Consider the following 20,156-nt stretch of genomic DNA (forward strand, 5'->3'; position numbering starts at 1 on the left):
TTAGTTAGTTGGCTGTAATAAATTTCATTGTTAATCAAGTTGGAAATTTTAGAGTAAAATTGAAAGGAGAATAATTGATGATTCTTTTCGTATTATCTTAGGTAATTAAATTAAAAGGATATAATTCAAGAATAAAATTGTTTTTCTATAACATGATAATATACCACGTGTCAGTGACAAATGATTAAAATTTAACTATAGCATAATAGTATATACAGCTACTGCTGTAACATTTTAAGACTGTTTAATCATTTATATTGTGCTTATGTTGTAATTATAAAAGATGGATGAAAGTTTGTTGTGAGAAAAAAAGATTAAATATAAAGTAAAGGCCATCATTTCCTTTTTAAGCTATAATTTTGTAATTAAAGGACAGATAATTTTTAAACTTACAAAGCTCACAACATATCATAGCAAGAGTATGAATATTCTAACAATCTTTAGCCTCTAAATAGTAGCTTGAAAATCTTTTATGGAATATGTGTGTGCCAAATTTATTTGTATAATATTTTATATTGTATGTAATGTGCAATATACCAACCTATTTCCAAATAGGATTGGGAAAATGAATGAAAAACAGTTGTACTATAAAAAATTCGAAATTTGTTATTTATGTAAAATATCAATGCTTCAAATCTCTAAGTAACATCCCGTATGAACATGACCAGAGTAATCTTGAGGGATCCACAATTTGGTCCATTCAGATTTCTCCAAATTCAACACGTAAGCATTGTGGGGCTCATCCAATCTTAAAGAACCAATCACCATCAACTTGTCTTGCCACCTCGTCATGTAGGACATCTTGCACACGTCACCAGGTAGCTTGGCAATCACTTGCCATTTGGCGTCTTTTGATGCCACCACGTTACCTTCGTAAATCATATACATATCCATGTCATTTCCAGGTGTGCAAGTGCTCGGACACGTGCTGGCTTCCAAGAAGTCTTCCCGCACGTGATCCCAATGCCATGTCTCAACATCGAACACCTCGGCGCTTCTCTCGAATCGGCCTTGCGTTTCGGTGCAGTAGCCGCCGACGGCGTGGAACTTGCCGTGGCGAAAAACGCCCTTAACCTCGTCCCGTTCTCTTGACATGTCGGGTAACGGAGTCCATTCATCCCTCACCACGTCATATGCCAATGCAGATTTCAAAGCATTCTTCTCTTCGTCATGACCGCCGGCAACATACACCATCGGACCATGACCGGAAGCGCATCCGAACATAGACCTGCGTGCGCCGGGCATATCAGCCCCCCGGCGCCACTTGGCCGTCAAGAAATTGAAAACAAAGACCGAAGGGGAGGCGTCCCAAGTCACTGGATCTAAACCACCGATGAGTATAAGATCATAGCCGACAGCAACAAGGTGGCAAAAATAAGGAATCCCATTAGGGAAGTGATGAGGGAGCAGTGGCAAGTCAACCCAAATACCCGTATCCAGCTCCAAAACAGATAGACCGAAAGCAGTTTTAACAGAGCGGCCTTTATGAGCAGGTTGTTTGATATCCGGGTGAGGGCGAGATTGAGCCATGACAAGCAGCTTTTGACCATGGGAAGTAGCCTTCCTGAGCTGAAAGAACTCGGGCCGCTCGATCTCCGTCTTCCACCCATTGCAAGTTGACAAAAGCGTAGCGAATTGATCATACTTGACTCGGATCAAACACTCACGGGCAACATCATTAGGGAGACTCGGGATCAGCTCCATGGTCATGGAGAAATATGCAGAAATGAAATTTAGTGTCAAGAAAGAGAAGAGATAATAGAAAATGGGAAGTGAAAAACAGGCAGGGAAGAGAATGTCCCTTTTATAGGGAGGGAATAAAGTGAGCTAAATTTTCTAGAAAAAGTGGTCATGGTTTCTTACAACATAAAAAGGCCATTGGGAAACCTTGGAATAGCTGAACGGCCTGACCCTTATTTCTTTTGTTCTCATTTGACTTTTTAAGTTCTATTTATTATTTAAGATTGGGTTGAGGCAGTCAGTCATCGTGTCTGCAAAATTACTTTTACTTGGATTTTTGAAAATTCAAATACCTTGAGCGCTTTTTTCTTCCTTTTCCCAAGGGCGGGGGGATAAGAGCCAGGGGTCTCTACCTTCTATTTTAAGGGTCCCTTTGAATTTCATTCGTCATAGTACGACGGAATATAAAAGTTGGGAAAATAACGAGGTAATTACGTTGGATTTCACTTGCATATCTCTGTTATTTACTTCTTTTTAATATATTTATTGTTGTTATTTATATACCATAAATAAGTAAATATCTGAATAATGAAAAATAAATTCAAATTTAATTAATAAAATTTTATTTTTATTAAAACTATTATTTAACCTAAATAAAATATACATCTTCTTTTATCATTTAATATGAAATATAATCTTCAAGTGTTTCTTTTACTTACATAATTTATTATCTTTAATAGTCATTATTTATTCTCACATCATAATTTTAATTATATTTGAATTTAAATATATATCTCAAAATCAAATTCAATCTCATCGTTATAACATTTAATCTCATCACTACAATAATTAATCTCATCGAACATATCTTCCATTCATTTAAAGAGAACCTAATTCATCAATTAATTTCGTATAAATCTCCTTTTATTTTTATTCTTTTCGAAAAGGATGAACGTGCATGATGCGCACCACAACAATTGTGATAAATTGCTTCATTCTACTGCGTTCATTTTCGAAATTTACTGTTCTACCTAGGATAATATTCTATGCATCTTCTTTGTATATTTCAAATATATATTAATATATAAATCATAACTATGTGAATATATTTTATATATATCTATATTATACATATACTAAAGACTTTTATATATATATATATCTATTTTAAGTTTATGAATAAAAATATTAAAATGAAAAATAAATAATAAAGGGTGTTCTAGTTAATTTGAAAGTTTCTCTAAATTTATGTTTATATATTAAGCTTGATAATAAATTTAGTCTTATTTACTATAATGATAAATTTAGTCTTCAAAGTTTACATATTTTGTCAATTTGACCATTACTTTTTAAGTTAAATTTAATCGTTAACCTTTCAAAATATTTAAATCATTTTTACTAAAATGCTAATTAAAACATTCATGTGACATGGCACTATTTGTCTTAGTGCCACATCAACAAATATTTTAAAATTTATAAAAAATTCAAAATTCAATAAAATTAAAAATTAATGTTTTAATTAATATTTTTGTTAAAAATAATAATACGATTCTTTTTGAAAAGTTGATGGTCAAATTCAACTCTTTTCAGAAGGTTGTGAGTCAAATTTAGCTCAAAAAAAGAACAAAAGTCAAATTGACAAAAGATATAAATGTTGAAAACTAAATTTATCATTATGTCTCTATATTATTATAAGCGTTTTTTATCTTAAAAAATGAAAAGATGAAATTTAATTAAAAGAAATGTGATACAGAGGTGGACCGACTAAGTGAAGTAGTACAAAAGATCACATATATAATTGGAGATATCAAAATATAGAAGAGAAAAATCATCAACATTCCAAGCATTAGACAAAATGTTAGGATCTACATTGCTACCAATTCTAGCTTAAGTGTCAACACATCAATCGCCCTCCCGAAAAAAGTGCAAGAGCTGACTACATGGGAAGCTCGTCGACATAGTCCTGCAATCATGATTGAGAGAATCATTCTCACGTCCACGTAGTCTTGCAGTCATGATTGAGAGAATCAAGCAAATTATTCTTCATAGTTGAATGTTTTTGGAAATCGATAATAACCATGGCATTTAATTCAAGAATAATATCAGGAATGATTATTCTTTGAGCAAGAAGACCATCGCGGAGAGTCCAAAGTTGGGCAATACACCTACAAATATAAGAATAATTTAGATGAACAATGGCTGTTTGGTGGATACATCAAGGAATTAGTATTGCATATATGGATCCTATTATTAATGATTTCTATTAAAATGAAAGTATTAAGTTTTTAATGTAATTTTAAGAAAACGAAAAGTATCAATAGTTGTCTATAATTCTAACCTTATAGAATGCATACACGGTTCTAATTTTAGTTTTCTTTATTTTGGCTATTACATTCTCATTAATTATTTTAGTATGGTTATTCTAGTTAATTATTTATTTTATATCTAAAATTTTAAAAGTTATAATATACTTAAAATTTTTGTACTTTTCTTATATTTAGAATTTAATAAGTTATTATGCCTATCAAATGAGTCATAAGAAGAGGTGTTGAACAAAACATGGCTTGCTTAATTTGCCATCACGGGTTGAAGATATTTTGCATGTCCTAAAAGATGTCCAGATACGAAAAAAGTCTAGGAATACCTTGTGCCAAGGAATTATCAAGCACAATTCTTCAACAAAAACCTAGCAAATTGGATCAAAATGAATCTGGAAAATTCTAAATGGACATTGGTAATGAGTAAATTGGTCTTCTCTCTTTGGATTACTCGTATGGCGCTTATGAAAAAATAGGAACTTTTTTCAATTTCAAGGTATACTTAGAATTTTATGGACACAATTAAGACTTCAATTAGTTGGACAAAATATTTTAACTCTTTATTTAATTTTATTTAATAATACAAGTTTGGGATGGTTGAAAATCAGGGTTATTTTCTAACATTAAAAATCATAGTTTTAATGGAATTGATAGGCCAAGATAAGAAAATGGGATGCCAAGCTCATTTAGTTATAATAATAAAGTCAACTAAGCTGGTTCTTTTTTAAAAGTCTCCTCTTCCTTTGCACTTATAAACCAACCAAGAACCCCAAATCAGTATAATGAATCAAACCCACTCCAAAATCAACTAGACAATCCCAGAAGCTCTCTAGACCATGACTCAAATCCAATTTCAACTTCAATTCCAACAGTTTGGCTCGATTCCTTTGATCAGATTTAAAGAAGAAGATAAGTTTTTGGGTTTTTAATTATTTAATTATTTTTATTTTGGTTAATAATAAGTATTGGAAAAATTATATTTTAAGTTCTTTAAAGTGGTATGCAACATTTATGATGTGGTAAATTATGTCACGTGGTATCCAATGATTAGTCCATGTGTAAAAAAATTACCATGTCAGATTTTCGTTAGAGTTTTTAACGGGAGCGACAAAAATGAACGAATTATGTAAGCGGGTGTCTAAATTGTAATTTTTTTTTTATTTTTGATGCTTAAAATGAGAAATTTTTTGATAGTCAAGTGACTAGATGTAGTTTACCCAAAACTTTATTCAAATCATGAGAATGTTACAATTTGTGATTAAGTTAATGATAATTTAGACAAAATATATCATACCCATGAAATCATATATATTTGAATTATCATGTGGCTAAAAATTATGCATGTATTATTTTAATCACATGATAGTTCAAAAGCACATATAAAAGTGCTGCTAGATCTATTAAGAGTTATTCTCAAAAAAATTTCATGATAAATTTTAATAATGATTAAAGTATTAATCATATAAAAATAAAGAAACTTGTAAAGTGAATTTAATTTTACGTGGATATAAGTGAATTTCTATATATAGGTATACATTAAAATCATTAATAGAGTAAAAATTTGTCGGTGTTATTTCTTTCGCTCCTTTTAAGTACCAAAGAAAAATCTTGATGGGGCACTTGGCAAGAGTAGTTGCCTTTATCTATAATCTTTAAATTATTGCTGTTCATTGACCTTAGCTGAGGCCTCAACTCTTTTATTTATTTAATTTTTTAATGCCTTTCTGTGCAATTAAAATATTATTATTTAATTAATTTAGTAAATAATAAATTGAAAACTACGTAAACAAGACATTCGCATAAATTAAGCAGAATTTCGTGCCAACTGCCAACTGGTCTCTCATGAAGTAACTTGGGAGCTTTTCTTCATAGAGAATCAAATTACACCTTTTGACTCTTCAATAAAAATAGAACAAAAATAAAATACAACCATAAGTTATACTATTAATTAATTATAATTTAATATTTATATTTATTGAAAAATTATTATATAATATTGTCCACCATCAATAAACCATAAAAAATTAAATTAATAAAATAAATTTTTAAAAGTTCTACATAAACTTCTAATAACTATATTTTTACTAGAATTTAATTACTTTGTACTGTGCAAATATACTTTATTAAATTTTAAAGCTTTTACTTTATTGATTTTTTTTATATATTTTGTTATAATATTAATGGAAAGCAGACTTTGATTTATTTTTGTCACAATGCTCATCATATTATAAATGCTACATCAATTTCTTTTTTCTTTCATTTTTTTTTTTACTTTGTGAGTTAATTGAGTAAAGGAATTCATGAGTTAGCGCTTTTTAGATTTAAGTTTAGATTATAAAATTTAAGATTTAGAATTTAGAGGTAGAGTTTTAGGATATAAACGTATGATGATTTATTTAGCTCTCAAATTTTATAAAAGGTTATTTTAGTTATTTATTTAAATTTTATTTTTTAACCTTTAAATTTATTTATTTTTATCAAATTACCTCAAAATATATTGAAAAGTTAAAGTTTGTTAACTTTATTGTTGTGGACATACATATGAATGCCACATCAGCAGTTAAATAATTTTAATATTTTAAATTTTTTATAATATATATTTTATTTTACAATAAATCTTAATAACTTTCTATTTTTGGAAATTTTAAAAAATTAATTAATTGTTGATGTGTCATTCACATGATAATCCACGTGTATGTCCACATCAGCAAAGTTAACATTTATTAACTTTTTCATCTATTTTAAAGTGATTTGACAAAAAAATGAAGGGCTAAAATGACTTTTTTATAAAGCTGGAGGGCTAAATAAGTCATTATGTCAGTTGCAAAAATAGTCACCCAACTATTAGCATGTTTCTGTTTAGAACATCCAAGCTTAAAATTTTCTACTTTAGTCATTAATGTTACCGAAATTTAATATTTTGGTGACTCCTCTGTTAAATCACTAATGACGACATTTTTTATTGGTATAATAACAAATTTAGCCCTCCAATGTTTATAAATTATATCAATTTAGTCCTAAATCTAAAAATTTAACAAATTTAGCCATTAACTTTACACATTTTGTCAATTTAGTTTTATTTCTTAAAATTTAAAATTCAAAAAATACATTAATAGTTAAGTGACTATTTTTATATTTTACCATGGGTGACTAAAATAAAAAATACCAAAGCAAAAATACATTAATAGTTGAGTGACTATTTTTAGAATTTACCCTTTAATGTTTAGAGTTTATTATTGTTTGTGTGTGGGCTTTTTTCAGAAATATCTAAATAAATTAATTATTTACGAAAATGACTCACTTGCAAAATCATGTACGAAAATGAACCGTTTTAAACAGTAAAACTCGGTGCTATTGTTGCCATTGGCATCACCACCCTTCATAATAGGTCAATCATTGGCTAGTTTTAAAAAAATAATTTGTTAGGTGCCACCATCATTTAATTACTTCATCAGGTTCTTGAATATTTTATATAATCACACTTCAGTCCGATGCCGTCAATGGCAACGACGGCATCCAATTTTTTTTTTCAAAACCAACCAATGGTTGGCCCATTATGAAGGGTGGTGACGCCAATGATAACAGTGACACCAATATTCACTATTCAAAATAGGTCATTTTCGCATATAATTTTGTAAGTGAATTTATTTTCGTAAATAATTAATTTATTTAGATTATATCCAAAAAAAAAAAAACCTTGTGTGTAATAGTCATAGGACCGAAGGAAAAGAAAAAGAAAAGTCTCATCCATAAGAAGAAAAAAAAAAGAAAGAAAAGAAGCCACTGTGTAAGTAGTGACTTCAAAGGAATAATATTTTTGTGATTAATATTTGTCCGTAACTCTCTCAACGTTTCACCCACCCTCAGCTAAGAAAGGTCCTAATTAGGCCCTATTTATATTTCATTTATTTTTTTTTAATTTTCTCTGGAATCTGCGCGTTGTTTCAATTTAGCCCACACCTAAGCGCCGCGTTTTGGGACTTGGGACATTTGCATTTTTAATCCCTGTTTGTTTGTGTGCATTTAATTCAAGTCCTTGACTCTGTTTTAATAATTTGACTTGTTAAAAATTATCCCCTGGATTTTGTTTTTGTTTCAATTGAGTTTTTTTTAGTTTTTGTAATTCTTTTATTCTTTTTTTACTCATTTATCACTCATTTTTTATTTTGACATGCTATTTCATTGATTTTTGCATTAGTTTAGTTCATTATTTTCATATTTTCATGTGCATATATATATTTTTAAATTGTTTTATTTTGTAATTTGTCTATTTTAAAATTTTATTTTATATAATTCTATGTTTTAAAGATTTATAGGATGTTTATTTTTATACATTGTTATTATATATATACATAATTTATACTAAAATTTAAATTCCCTTTTAAATATGTTTATATTTTTTTCTTTTAAAATATATTTATGTATATTATTTGTTTCTTTAAGGATCCAATTCTGAATTATATATTTTGATTATTTCAAGCACTTTCTTATATTATTATTCTTTTATATATATATATTATTTATATTAAGTTTTTCACTCTATATACATTATTAATTGTTGATGAATAAATTTTGTTTCAAATTATTTTGTGTGATCATTGATTTCATATTATATAGATTGTTACTCATATATATATATGTTCCTTTGTATATTTTATATGGTTGTATTTATATAATTCATTTATGTTAAAACTTTCTAACATGTACATAATTTGTTTTAAAATTTTATATGAGCATACATTATTAATTTTATGTGCATAATTTATATTATATTTTTATTTATAAATTTTGGTTTTAAATTGTTTTGTATAGCACTAATTTTAAATTTCTTCTTATAATACTTGTTTGAAATTCATTTATATGTTAAACTTTATATTTTATGTATTATTTATTTTTATTTTTATTTCTTTATGATTTATTTCAAATTTTTGCATGTATTATTTGTTTATATACATATAATTTACTTTTAAATTGCTTTTCTACATTATCAATTTCAAATTTATCTTCCTTTACATTATTTGTTTCAACATTGCTCATCATCATTTAAAAGTTTTTGTTTCATTGTTTAAATAGATTTTTATTTATTTAATCTTTATTTAGAAATGTTAGATAGTGTATGTTATAAAATTATTGTCTTTGGATGTGTTTTGATTTTCATGTTTATATTCTCAATAATCTGTATAATATATGATTCATGTATGTTTTCCATGTTTATTATTTTGTTTTTCACTTCCATGTATTGTATTATGATTGAGGTTGTAACACCCCCTACCAGTATTCCGAGCCTAGAATAGGGTACGAGGCATTACCGAACTTAATATGATCAATCATGTAAAAATCAGCCATAAAATTTCTTCTAAATTAAAAACTTTCATACATATGTTTAACGTCCCTTATATGGGCCTATGGGGCCCAAAACATACATTCAGGGTGGTTCGGGACCAAACCGTAAACATATGAAACTTTTACAACACTTAGAAAATTTTCACACTTTGGAGAGTCACACGCCCGTGTTTTTAACCCGTGTAACTCTCTGTTTATAACTTCATCACCTTTGTCAGTCGTACACTTCATATAAATAACAAGAAACGTGTATGGGCTCATTTCTCATTAAATTTCTCATATATATACACAATTTCACGTTATGTAATCATACAACATACATCAGCCATATCTCTGTAATCTAAATATATTTTTATAACAACTTATCTTGATTTCATACTGTCTCATATTTAAGCTTAAATAACCAAAGTATTTGAAATATCATCTTTATGCAAATAGTACACATGAGGTATATAATTCCATAATTATGAATAAACAAATTTATCAAATATTTTCCATATTCATATATCAATGTCTCATGTCTCTATATATCAATAACCATCATTTTCATAAATTCCGAGTTCAATTTCATAATTATTTGTCTCGTGTTCAATTTATTCTATGTCGGAACTTTATTCATTAATACGTTTGAATTATCAATACATATGGACAGTACATTCAAGATGAACAATTATATAATCACAAATGAATTCATTTATCAACCAAGTTCTATATTCATATCTTATCAACTCGTACTTCCTGTATCACATAATTCCATGTAACACTTACCAAACCTTGTCAAATTAGTGAACGTCTTACGGAATTGAGTATTTCGTTTACTCGATGTCATAGTTCAACTATGGTCTTACACATCTTTATATATCGATGTCATAGCCCAGCTATGGTCTTACACGTAATCACATATCACATATCGATGCCATAGCCCAACTATGGTCTTACACGGAAATCACTTGTCACTTGTAGCCGAAGCTACCACTATTCACTGATCAGGTAGCCGGAGCTACCATTTTTCATTGATCAGGTAGTCGGAGCTACCATTTTTCACTGATCAGGTAGCATAAGCTACCACTTTTCACTGATCAGGTAGCCGAAGCTACCACTTTTCACTTGTCATTTGTCCTTGATCAGATAAGTGTAGCCGAAGCTATTACTTATCACTTTTACTTATCCTTGATCAGATAAGTGTAGCCGAAGCTATTACTTATCACTTTCACTTATCCTTGTTGCCATGGTCCAACTATGGTCTTTTCCTTCAATTCATCTTGTCACTGAACTGAAATGCTCAATTTGATCATTTATTCAATTTTCATGCTTTTACATTATTCACGATTTTATCATTAATACATATGAAATAACACATCATGAAATTCATAAAATTAATAAATAATCACTAAAATTTAGCCATATAAACTCACAGGTACAAATTTTGTATTATAACGATAATCATAATTTCATAATAAATATTCCACATAAAACATTATATCATTTCTAATCCAACATTTATCAATTATAATCGGGCATGTGTTTAATTTATACACGAGTCATTCATATATTTTTGTATATTTTCCTCCTCCTCCTCTCCATCCACATCCTTAGTATAAACAACGTACTTGTAGGTAATATTATCTATAATTTTCATTATCTACTGATATGGATATTCAAGCTGTCCATCTATGTCATAGTCACTAAATTATTTATATCTGGAGCTACGGAACTAAAAATTAAGATCTGCTAATTTTCCATGAAACTAGACTCATATATATTCTTACCATAAAAATTTCATAATTTTTGGTTGGGCCAATTAATACAGTTTATTCATTGAAGTCTCCCCTGTTCTGTTGTCAGACAGTTCCAACCCTTCTTCATTAAAAATTAATTATCTCCTCGTACAGGATTCGAATGATGTTCCTGTTTGTTTCTCTTGAAAATAGACTCATTCAAGATTCTAAAAATATAAATTTAAGCCCCTAATTATTTTTATCCAATTTTTTATGATTTTACAAAGTCAGAACAGGGGAACCCGAAATCATTCTGACCTTGTCTCACAAAATTTATCATATCTCATGATTTACAATTCCATTGCTTACATCATTTCTTCTATAAGAAACTAGACTCAATAAGCTTTAATTTCATATTTTATTCATCCTCTAATTCGATTTATACAATTTTTGGTGATTTTTCAAAGTTACACTACTGCTGCTGTCCAAAACAGTTTTAGTGAAAAATGTTGATTTCCATTTTGCCCCAAATTTCACAGTTTATACAATTTAGTCCTTGCTCAATTAACCCCTCAATTGAGCTAATTTTTCTCAATTAATACTTTGGTCTATCATTTTAAACTTCTTCATAACCCCTAAAAATCAGAACTTTAGCATTAGACATTAATTCCAAACTCTTTCTTAATTAGGTCCTAAAATGAATTTCCGTCAATTTTACTTGATAAAATCATCATATACCAAAAGTAAAGCTTCAATTCTATGATTATTCATCATATTATTTCAGCACTCATCCATAAAAACTTTAAAAATTAGCCATGGAATCAAAAACTAATGAAATAGTAAGTTGGACCCAATTGTAAAATTCCAAAAACATAGAAATTTCAAGGAGAAAGCAAGAATTAAACTTACATGAAGCTAGAGCATGAAAACCAGCTTGAACCCCCTTCCATGGCTGTTTTTCATCTGATGAATATGAAGAGAAAATAAAGAGAAATCTAGATAATTCCACTTTAGTCCTAGCTTTATTAAGTAAATTTTGCAATTTTTCAATTTTGCCCTTAATTCTCCTTATTTTCTTGCTGATTTCATGCCATTGCCGTCCAGCCCAAAGAGACCTTGGGTCTATTTTCCTTTTAAACCCTCTTTCTTTTATCATTTAAGCTATTTAATCATTTCTCACAATTTTGCATTTAATACAATTTAGTCTTTTTGTTCAATTAACTATCGAACTTTAAAATTTCTTGTGAAACTTTAATACTGACTTATTAACACTCCATAAATATTTATAAAAATATTTATGGCTCGATTTAAAATTCTCGAGGTCTCGATACCTCGTTTTCGATTCTAATTATTTTAATATTTATTTTTAGTACACTATTCACTACTTCAAAATTTTTCCTAACTTCACATTTAACTTATACTCACTAAATTAATAATATTTCCTACTCATTTGTCTGATTTAGTGGTCTCGAATCACAGTTCCGACACCACTGAAAATTAGGCTGTTACAGAGGTTGCCAACTTATTTGCCTGAAATTATTCATTCCACTTTCTTTACTTCAAACAAATCGAATAAATATATTTCAAGTCTGTTTTTATAATCGCTCCTATTTAAAAAACTTCGTAAAATAAGATAATTTTCGTGTTTGGTAATTCGAGATATCGTGCCCTAATGTGTTGGGTTTCGACAAAAATCATTGCTTGAAAAACTTTAAAAGATTTTTTTTCCCATTATTAACCTGACATGACTTGTCTGATTGTCTCTTTACAAAATCAATAAAGATTTTTAATAATTATTATCTTATCATTGCTTGAGAAACTTCCATATGTATGTATGCACTTTAGTCATAGTAACTTTAGTCATATATGTGATCTTATGAAAAGCTTGCATCTTTTTTGTAGTGATCAAATATTTGTGTGGCACTATTTTGTGTAGATGGATCGTAATCAAGATCAAAATGCAATTGTCGGAGTCGTGACTTTAATTTTAGCTTTTGGGGCTCTTTGAATTAAAAAATTAAAAACTAGGAAGGAAATTGCTTCTCACCCTCGTGTGAATCGAGATTATGAAAGAGAAAATTATATTAATAGTATTTTATATAGTGGTGGCCAGCATTGTATTAATGTGGTAAGGATGAAACCGATTGCCTTTTTTAATTTGTGTGATATTCTTAGTAGGAATAATTTGTTACAATCAACTAAATCGATGAATATTAGGGAGTAAGTAGTTATATTAATTTTTACATATAATTGGTCAGAATGAAAGGTTCTGAGTGATTGGATCTAGATATTATAGATCAATTGAGACAATTCACTGTTACTTTAAGGTTGTATTGAGAGCTATTTTGAAATTGTATAAACTAATTATTAGATTACCTGATGAGTCAACTCCTAGTGAAATCAGAAACAATCCAAGATTTATCCTTATTTTAAAGATTGTATTGGAGCATTAGATGGAACTCATGTTCGTGCATCCGTTCCACTTAGCATTCAAAGAAGATTTTGTAGCCGTAAAATGGGGATGACACAAAACGTATTGGCTGTCATTACATTTGATTTGAAATTTTCCTATGTTATAGCTGGTTGGAAAAGTAGTGCACATGATTCTCATATTTTAAGTGATGCACTTTCATGCCTAAGAGGATTAAGACTTCCGGAAGGTAAGAATTAACATTAAATACCAAATAGTTCTAGTAAGCTCATAATTTATTAGTAATAATTATGTTTTGTAAAATTGTAGGTAAATATTATCTTGCTGATGCTAGATATGGCATCCATAATGGATATATTACCCTATATCGTGGTGTCCGATATCATTTAAAAGAGTTTAGTGCTCAAGGGCCTGAAAATGCAAATGAATTCTTTAATCTTCGTCATTCATCATTATGAATCACTATTGAACATGTTTTTGGGATTTTGAAGAAACAGTTTCGTGTATTAGATGCTGAACCATTTTGGAATTTTTAAACTCAAGTAGATATAGTTTTGGCTTGTTGTATCATTCATAATCATATAATGGGAGTTGATCCTAGTGATTTACTTAATCAATGATTACACGAGGATCCTGAGTCTGATTTGATAATACCAACTTTTACAGGGCGAGAAGAAAGAAAAGAAATAAGAGAATGGTCTGCTGAGAGACAAAATTGCACAAACAATGTGGACTAATTATATAGCTAGAAATATTAGGTAGGTTTAGGGCTTAGGGCTATTGCTTCTATGTTATTGATGAGAATTAAAATTGTTTTTTTTCTATTAATATTGGTTGGATAATGATATTGAAATTTTAGTTTGTTGGATTTTGAAATTATTATGTCTTGAATTTGTTAGATATTGAATTTATTATGTTTTAAGCTTGTTGGTTATTGAAATGATTGACAATGACAATTAAATTTGTGTCGTTGATGAAAAAATTAAATTTGTGGGTGAACAACTTAGCAAAATTGCTAATGCTTTGGAACAATTTACTGTGAATAAGACACCATATCTTTACGAAAAAGTAATGTCAATGGAGGTAAAATGATTTGATGATGACTTCATATGTAGTGTGCTTGATTATCTTGTAAGTCATGAATCCGCGGCCAAAGCTTTTTTAGTTAATAGTAAGAAGCATAGAATAATTTGGCTTCAAAAATTTTCTCAATGTTGAAGATATTGATACTTTAATGTGGTGTAATATTAGTTATGCACTTTAGACAATATTGTTGTTATCATGTGGTGTACTACTAATTATGCATTTGGATAATATTATTAATTCCTAGTATTAGTTGTGGTTTGGAAGCTAATTTATAATTATTCCATCCTTATTAGAAATAATTTATTTGACTTTGGTTGTTTTCCATTTATGGCGTTAATATTCTAACTTAATAATTGAGTATTATTATATATTTAATTTGAATTAAAAATAATTTAAAATATAAATTTATTAATGTATATATTAAACTCAATTAAACAATGAAAAGATAATAAAATGTTAAATATATTTAATAAAACAACTTTTATGAAATATTTTACTAACAAATAAACGGAGCCATAATATAAGAATATAAGAGAAAATTATTGAAGATTTAAAATATTAATTTTAATTTACATTATTTTAATTTTAAAATATATATTGTAATTTTAATTATATGAATACATCCAATATTTTAAGATTATATATCTATAATGGAGGAGACAAGTGATAGAGCAGAATATACTATGAAGCAAAAATGAATTTGACAATATTTACTCTCATCTCACTCTATTACCATCTCTATAAATACCTGTGATGAACATTACATTTTTTTTCATTTACATTGCACCGACAAATTTATTAATAATTATTGTAGAACTTGTAAAAAAATTATGGAACTCAAACAAAGAGCCAACAGAAACAATGGTATGAACTTGTGTCGTGGGTCCCTAATCAAAGTTTAAATTAGATTTATGTATGTAATAATAGCCGTTAATGAATTGCTTTTATATTTAAAATTTAAAACTCTAAATAAATATAATTATGGGTGACGCCTTTAAACAACGCCGTTTGGCACATATGTGAGATTGGTAATGCTTAATTAACAATATAAAAAGTAGTTAAAACAGGGCCACCACATAAATATATTAATATATTAATTTTTTTATGAAATAAATTATTATAAATCTATTGTGAACACGAGCTACATTAACAAAGTTTTGATGAAATTGACAAAGGTCAAGGCATATGATATCGAGTTTTTATGTTTTAGTTTCGTAATGCGAAAATATTATTTGAATTTTCTTTCAAATTATTCTAGATTTAAGTCTCATCATTGTAGATAATGTCTAAATATATTTTGATTTACGATTTATTGTATTTTGTATTAAATTTATTTTAGTATTATTGATGATTTCTGGTTGTATTTGTAACATAAAATAAATTGAGACACCATATAAAAATAACATAAGAAAATAATTAAAATACAATGTGAAAAAGAACATGGACAGGATATAATAGTAGCATGTAAAAATGGAAAATGTGCCAACGATTCAGAAAACAATGATTAAAGCCTTGATACCCCAAATATGAAGTTCATATTCTACTATTGTCATCCCTCCTTTATGTACGTTATTTTAATTTAATATATTATGTCCCTAATAAAATAATATGTCTGGGCAATTATTTGGGAGCAGACAAAATAGTCAAGTGTTCTGTTAATCGGAATGAGTTTATAGTGGTCGGTAAAATTGCAAAAATTAGAATATTTACGAATAATGTACAAAAAATTGGTAAGTGAAATTTGGACACATTTTGATGATTGCGAATTGCATCGCCGAAGCTGACTGAAAGTTGAATTGACGCCATAAGCGAAGAGTCTATTAGAGGAGGATATTTAACGTTCAAGTTCTATAATTCGTAGGCTCCCTTTGGAAATTGTACATTAAAGTGGAAACAGACTTCTAGGGTCGGAAATTCCTCTACGGCCACCATCTTGTTTTCCTGCAAATTCGTAAAAAGTAAAAATGTTTTTTTATCTTATTTTATTTGAATTCAAATTTAATGTTTAAATATTAACAATTTAATTTAATTTAAGAATAATTCAAGCAAAAAATAATTAGAGTTAGAAATTATTTTCTCTTTTAAATAATTCAATTTCAAATTATCTAAATTTAAATCCAAATTAATTAGATTTAAATTTACTCACATTCGTCTGTTTATATTACTATATATAAAAGGAAGGCCCTAAGGTCTTCCTTCTTTGACACATGTCCTCTTTTTTTTACATTATTAATAACAATGGTTAAATTGCAATTATGGTTTTTCTATTTTTGGATTATATAAAATTATCAGCTTTCAATTTTGATCTCTATATTATAGTCAAATTTAAATTTTAATATTTATACTTCAAATTTTTACATTATTTGGTATCTCAACGTTTATAAATACTATCAGTTAGTCTAAAATTTATTCGATTAAAATATTGGCTATACTTAAAGAATTGTTATCATCGTTAAATTTAAATCCATTACAATGTCATTTTCACATGATTATCAAGTGAGTAATTTTTAAATTTTAGAATGTCACACCAAGAAATGTAATAGAAGAATTTTAACGAGATTAACAATTGGACTTAGATTTTTAAATTCAAAAAATGTGAGATTAAATTTTAAACATACAAAAGGCACATAAACTTGAAGCATATTATAAATTTTAAATTTTAACTATTTAATCCAAAAATAATTAACTCAACACGAAGTGTAGGTAAAAAACGATACTAGTTAATATGAAAACTGTAACAATGCTGATGTGAGGCATTAGTAATTTGTGCATTTATATTGTATTTGTTATTAATACCTCGCTAGAGTGTGGGTTTGTTACATTCATCTTGTCCAACCAAAATTTCATTCAATAGAATTTCGCTTGTAAATAACACTTCATCGGTTATATTTCTTGTAAACATGTGCATTAATCACACATGAAGTCTTGTCTAGTCCATTTCAATCCCATCTTCAATTATTTAGAAGGCAAACCGAGATTTGATCTGCGCTAAACATGTATCAAGGCTTAATAGTAGAGATGGTTAACCTCGTCTATAAATAACCTTTAATCTCAGGAGGGCTTCTTCAATTTCTTGGACTCCTATACTTCATACTTTTTTTTTTTTTTTTTTCCTAAACAACTCTCTGCACCTCACCTTGCCTATAAATACCCATCATTGGCCTCAAGATAGCTTCTTCAATGTTTTGGGCTCCCATACTTCATACTCAGTTCTTTTTCTAAGTGACTCAGTGCATCTCACCACTATGTGAACAACCATCATTTTCCTTGTACCTTTTTTAATCTCGACAGTTTTCATAGTATTTTATGCATAAAATATTATATATTTATATAAATTTCTGTGTTAATATTTTATAATATTTAATTCTTGATATATCTATATCATATTCATATTTTTTATATGTATTATTTTTATTATTATTTTTTTGTACGTTGTCTTCTTTTATGGTAAAAAAGAAGAAGAAAAGAGTATCGATACAAAGGAAAGCCACAAAGATGGGGTTAAATAAGAGATTTCAAAACATCCCAGCATTCAAAGTAGACAATATAATCATTACATAAGTTCCTAGTATTTAGATTGCGGGTATTATTAATATTGCTGCTCATTTTAGCAAGTGCATTGGCACTGTGGTTCCCCTCTTAGAAGCTATGATAAACTTTTCTAGAACTAAAACTGCGAAGGATAGTCCAACAATCACAAATGATCCATCACGATTAAGCTTAAACCATCCTAAATGAGAAGCAAGAGTGAGAGAAGGCAGAGGAATACTTCAAGTTTTTGCTACAAATAGAAAAGCAAAGAGACAAAGATCTATTAAAAACATGTTTTCTATCAAATGAATTCTCAAAGACGATGGAATTCCGAGCAAGCCAAATGCTTCGAAGGAAGCATGAAAAAAACGATGAAGCAGGAGGATTCGATGAGCAATAAGTATGGCCTTGGAATTTAGATTTGTCTTGAGCCAATCAGTAAAAGGAACGCTAAAAGAGGTGACAAAGTTGGTTGGGATAGTAAGTTTGTTCCATTGGTTCTTGACAAAAAGAAATTCTCTAAGAATGTGTTCGCAAAAAAAGGATAGCAAGGACAATGTGTATTTTTGTACGGTGTCAAAAAATTGAATATATTAGTCATTTACGGGCCAAATTATTTAACTTTTTCTTTTTCCCTGTATTCTCGCACCGGGATTTTCGGCTGGTTTGAACTTTCGATGTTTTAGGGGATACCTTTCTCGTCTTTGATTTCTTATTTCATGTCGTGTTGTGTTGAGAATTAAGCTTTTAGAAATATGCTTGTGGATCACAAGTTTAGCAATAAAAAATAAAAAAGGAAGATCGAATTCAAAATAACGATCAAATAGAATAAGGTTTCTAGAAGACAGTATAACGTAAACAAATTTATCAATATTTATATTCATTGTGCAATTATATATATCTGTCAGCTGTCGAATCTAAAATGGAGGAATATAAAGCATTTAATTGTTCTTAGAAGGTGACAAACGGTACTACAAAAATAATGATTTAACTATATTATAGATTCTATACTATAACGTTAGTAGCTAACTAGTTCATGTAGAAGATAGTTTTATATATTTAATTTTGAAGTATATAAGTAATTTTTTAATATTAATTTTATTATAAATTGTCATCATGTTTACTCTTTTAATATAATGACTAGAAAAATTTATAATTCCTCTTCAACCCTTAAATAGATAAATAATGTGCTTAAACTTACGTCTTCTTGCGTAAACAATAATATCGATACTAATCAATTAAAACTTAATCGGCAAATAAATAAATTTAAAAAAAATTATAAAGTTAAAGGTTTTAGGAGTGGTTTGATCTTTATTGAGCTTTTAAATTGTGAATGATTTAATTTTTTATTTATTTTATGATACAAGATTAATGTTATTGTAAAACTTTTACAATAATAATTTCCATGTTTAAATTCAGGGCAACCGTTAAAATGGAAAATTCACTCTACTTCATCTATTTTACAATTTATTTGGATTAAAATGATATTCAAATAAAATCATTAAATAATAATTTTAAATTTTAAATTCAATGCAAATATTTTGAAAAAAAATCTGCTTTTAACTTCTAATTATCTATTGATTACTTTGAAACATTACAAATTCGCATTTTTAAATGTTGAAGATGAATGCCATTTTAAAATTTTATTTATTAGCTTCAAAATTAAGCGAATATGATTCTTTTGGTATAATGCTAAACTCTTTGTCCTAAAGGCTAAAAGATCAAACCATAAATATAAAAAGATTAAATTATTCACTTATGAACCCTATTAATTTAATTAATAATAAAAGCACTATATGAAATTATATTTGAATTAAAATGAATAAATGGGAAAAAGCCAAAATCGTAAGTCACGTTGAAGATGTGCTGTCTTCTTCACGTTCTCTTTCTTAGTAGTCGAATATTCCAAAATATCAAAGAAAAAGAAAAAACATGTCAGCATTGAGACAAGAAGCAAAATTATTTGAGTTTATCTCTTCAAAGATCTTTTTAATATTCGAGGCTTAAATCTCGATAAAAGCTTCTAGAAGCTTTGACAACCATTTTCTT

At 28.1% G+C, this 20,156-nt stretch overlaps 1 protein-coding gene across 1 annotated transcript; it reads right to left on the reverse strand.

Moving 5' to 3' along the window:
• Nucleotides 1-580: 580 nt before the first annotated feature.
• On the reverse strand, nucleotides 581-1,789 carry LOC108488802 (F-box/kelch-repeat protein At1g80440-like). The gene has a single exon (XM_017793090.2). The coding sequence runs from the start codon at nucleotides 1,708-1,710 to the stop codon at nucleotides 631-633; it is 1,080 nt and encodes a 359-aa protein (XP_017648579.1). The 5' UTR covers nucleotides 1,711-1,789; the 3' UTR covers nucleotides 581-630.
• Nucleotides 1,790-20,156: the final 18,367 nt, after the last annotated feature.

The sequence above is a fragment of the Gossypium arboreum genome, chromosome 10 (genome assembly GCF_025698485.1).
Source record: "Gossypium arboreum isolate Shixiya-1 chromosome 10, ASM2569848v2, whole genome shotgun sequence".
NCBI classification, from domain to species: domain Eukaryota; kingdom Viridiplantae; phylum Streptophyta; class Magnoliopsida; order Malvales; family Malvaceae; genus Gossypium; species Gossypium arboreum.

What these genes read in the sequence shown, in the direction of transcription:
- LOC108488802 (XM_017793090.2), bottom strand. Translation starts at nt 1,710, where the DNA reads ATGACCATGGAGCTGATCCCGAGTCTCCCTAATGATGTTGCCCGTGAG.